General features: G+C 49.1%; 1 protein-coding gene across 11 annotated transcripts in view; it reads right to left on the bottom strand.

The window, feature by feature from the left end:
• Positions 1–2,660, bottom strand: part of LOC106805262 (septin-7-like) — a 135,558-nt gene that overhangs the window by 75,496 nt on the left and 57,402 nt on the right. For 3 of the 11 annotated variants that reach the window (XM_014806849.1, XM_014806834.1, XM_014806803.1), the window contains exon 1: positions 2,345–2,476. The exons of 6 other annotated variants lie outside the window; for them this stretch is intronic. In XM_014806849.1, the coding sequence (XP_014662335.1) occupies positions 2,345–2,428 (84 nt within the window). In that variant the 5' untranslated portion in view covers positions 2,429–2,476. Of the gene's footprint in view, positions 1–1,126; positions 1,151–2,344; positions 2,478–2,660 lie in introns of those variants that run through there. 2 more of the 11 variants (XM_014806795.1, XM_014806856.1) reach the window with 2 other exon arrangements.

A 2,660-nucleotide genomic window follows, 5' to 3' on the forward strand; every position in this document is an offset into this window, starting at 1 on the left:
GCGTGTGCGTGTGTGTGTGTGTGTGTGTGTGTGTAGGTACTGGTGAATACAGGTCTGTGCGTGTGGCCGTGTGCGTGTGCGTGTGCGTGTGCGTGTGCGGGTTCAGGTAAATACAGCTGCGAGTCTTACCACTGATCGTTACACCTGCGTTGATTAGACACGTCAAGCTACGGCGGATGATCCGCTACGTGAGATAATCTTCTATGAATCATCTTAGGATGGAAGTGACCGACTCAGTGACAGACCCGCTAGCAACAACGCCCGACTGCTCGTGGTTTAGTAGTCAGTGTCACCTGTCGCGCCCGATCTAATCATGTTCTAGAGAATCTAGACTGAGACCGAGAATCGCTGTTGATTAAATACGCGGCGATAGTCCTGGTCCTGGTCAGGTACCGATTGCCCTTCTCGCTAACTGTCTGGTCTTCTGTCTTCATCCTTTCTCTCTCTCTCTCTTTCTCCATCTCTAACCATAGACCTCTCTCTCTCCCGCTCTAACCATAAATCTCTCTTTCTCTCTCTGGCTCTAATATGTATAATTATGTATATTGCACTCTCTCTCTCTCTCTCTCTCTCTCTCTCTCTCTCTCTCTCTCTCGTTCGCTCTCGGTATTCTAGATTTCTAGATCTATCGCTATCTCTCGCTCTCTCCGTTTACTTTCGCTCTATCACGCTTATTTCGTTCTCTCTCTCGCTCTCTCTCTCCCTCCCTCAATAGCTGTACCCGTGGTACAAGCCAGCAGTACTCGCTGTTTCTAAGTGTGAGATTCGGACGCGGGTCGCGCTGACTTTCCAAAAAATCTCCGCAAATACAAACAGAAGCGAGGAAGGAACGTGTTTACGATTCCTCGCCGTGGCAAGCCGCTCGTGTCCGTCACGACTGCGAGACAACCTCGGGCAACTCTAGACAGCCCTCAAATTGGAGCCTATGCCCTCCGACTACATGAAAGCACACCGCTGTCATCATAGCTCAACCCCCTACTTAAGCACCGTACGCACATTCGGTGAAGACCGCTCGAAAATACTGCGATGAAAACCACTTCTATCAACACGTGTAGCCTCCGGTTATGATATTATAACCGACAAACGCGTGCGTTCATCTGTTACATTCATGCCTACGTGCACTCACCGTACACATCTAGGTCTTCCAGATGTAGTCGTGTGTAAGATTCATCCACCACGCCCGCTCTTCGTTCCAAGTTAAGTGCTCGCGAAAAACATTACTCGGACATGCGCTTCCACGTGGCACGTAGAGACGGCAACAAAAACTCAAGTCCGTGAGGGATTTGCAAGAATGCCCCTATAGATCTCACGCCACTGCAACCGCGTAGACACATGATACGTGCTGATCACGGCATGTTACATTACATATATACACATCGTCACCCAGACAACAGATGGCGTCCAGCCAAACACCCGTGTGACTCTCTCTTGAAACCCCGCGTTGCTGTTGCCACTCTTGCGCTGAACATATAGAAAACATGATCTCCGAGTGAAGCCAACCTAGCTGATGCGAGGTATAGCTCTACCTGTATAGCCTCCCCTCCGAGTAAAATGAATGAGTAAAGCGAAGGGCTATAGTTCTAGAGCCAAGTAAAATGCGACCCGTTGCGGGGCGAAGAGCCGCACGCGTAGAGCTGGTAGGTTTAATCTTTCTATCCGTGCTGTAACATCCATCCATCGGTGTCTATCTAGCTGTACTTGTGTATAGCACTTCGTTCCGCAACAGATTTCGCCTGTCATGGTGCGAAGAGCGACCTACTACTTCTACTACCAAGCTATAACTACTTGCTAACTAGCTATAACTACTTGCTAACTAGCTATAACTACTTGCTAATTAGCTATAACTAACTGCTATCTAGCCAAAGATTTCGACTATTTAGCTATAGTCACCTAGCTATAACTGTCCACTGGTGCCTACATAGCTAAAGTTACTAGCTAACTATCTATAACTATCTACTACCTAGCTATAACTGTCCACTACCTATCTCTAACTACCTGCTACTTAGCTACATGTACCTGCAACCTAGCTCTAGAACTATAGCCCTTAGCTACATGTACCTGCAACCTAGATCTAGAACTATAGCCCTTCGCTCCGCCACAGGTGGCAGACCGAAAGGTTATAGTTCTAGAGCTACCTGCAACCTAGCCTAGCCACCTGTAACTTACGCTGAAGGGGTCGCTGTCGTATATGTACCCGAGCATAGTACCCGAGGTGTTGGCGAGTATGTCGCCTACGCCTACTCCCTAACCTTAACCCTAACCCTAACCCAAACCATATCAAATAGTTACCTCGGGTACATATTATACGCCATTATACGACAACGACCCTTCGTGCGTAACTTACCTGCGAGCCATTGCAGACAGCGGTGGGAATAGATGAGCGCAGTCGCGATCTGTAGTATCCACGCTGCATTGATGTGCCGACCATCACTGTAAAACCAGCCACCGGCAACGATTCGACTCGATCTGACCGCGAAAACTCGCTAGACAACGCCACCTGCACATCCGGAGTCACAGTTGACGGGCTAAATCGCAGCGTACGTGTGAGCGCGCACAGCCAACGAGAGACACACAGAGAGCGAGCGAGAGAGAGAGAGAGAGAGAGAGAGAGAGAGAGAGAGAGAGAGAGAAAGAGAGAGAGAGAGACCGAGCGAGCTACA

This window comes from Priapulus caudatus, unplaced genomic scaffold, assembly GCF_000485595.1.
Source record: "Priapulus caudatus unplaced genomic scaffold, Priapulus_caudatus-5.0.1 Scaffold6, whole genome shotgun sequence".
NCBI lineage: Eukaryota > Metazoa > Priapulida > Priapulimorpha > Priapulimorphida > Priapulidae > Priapulus > Priapulus caudatus.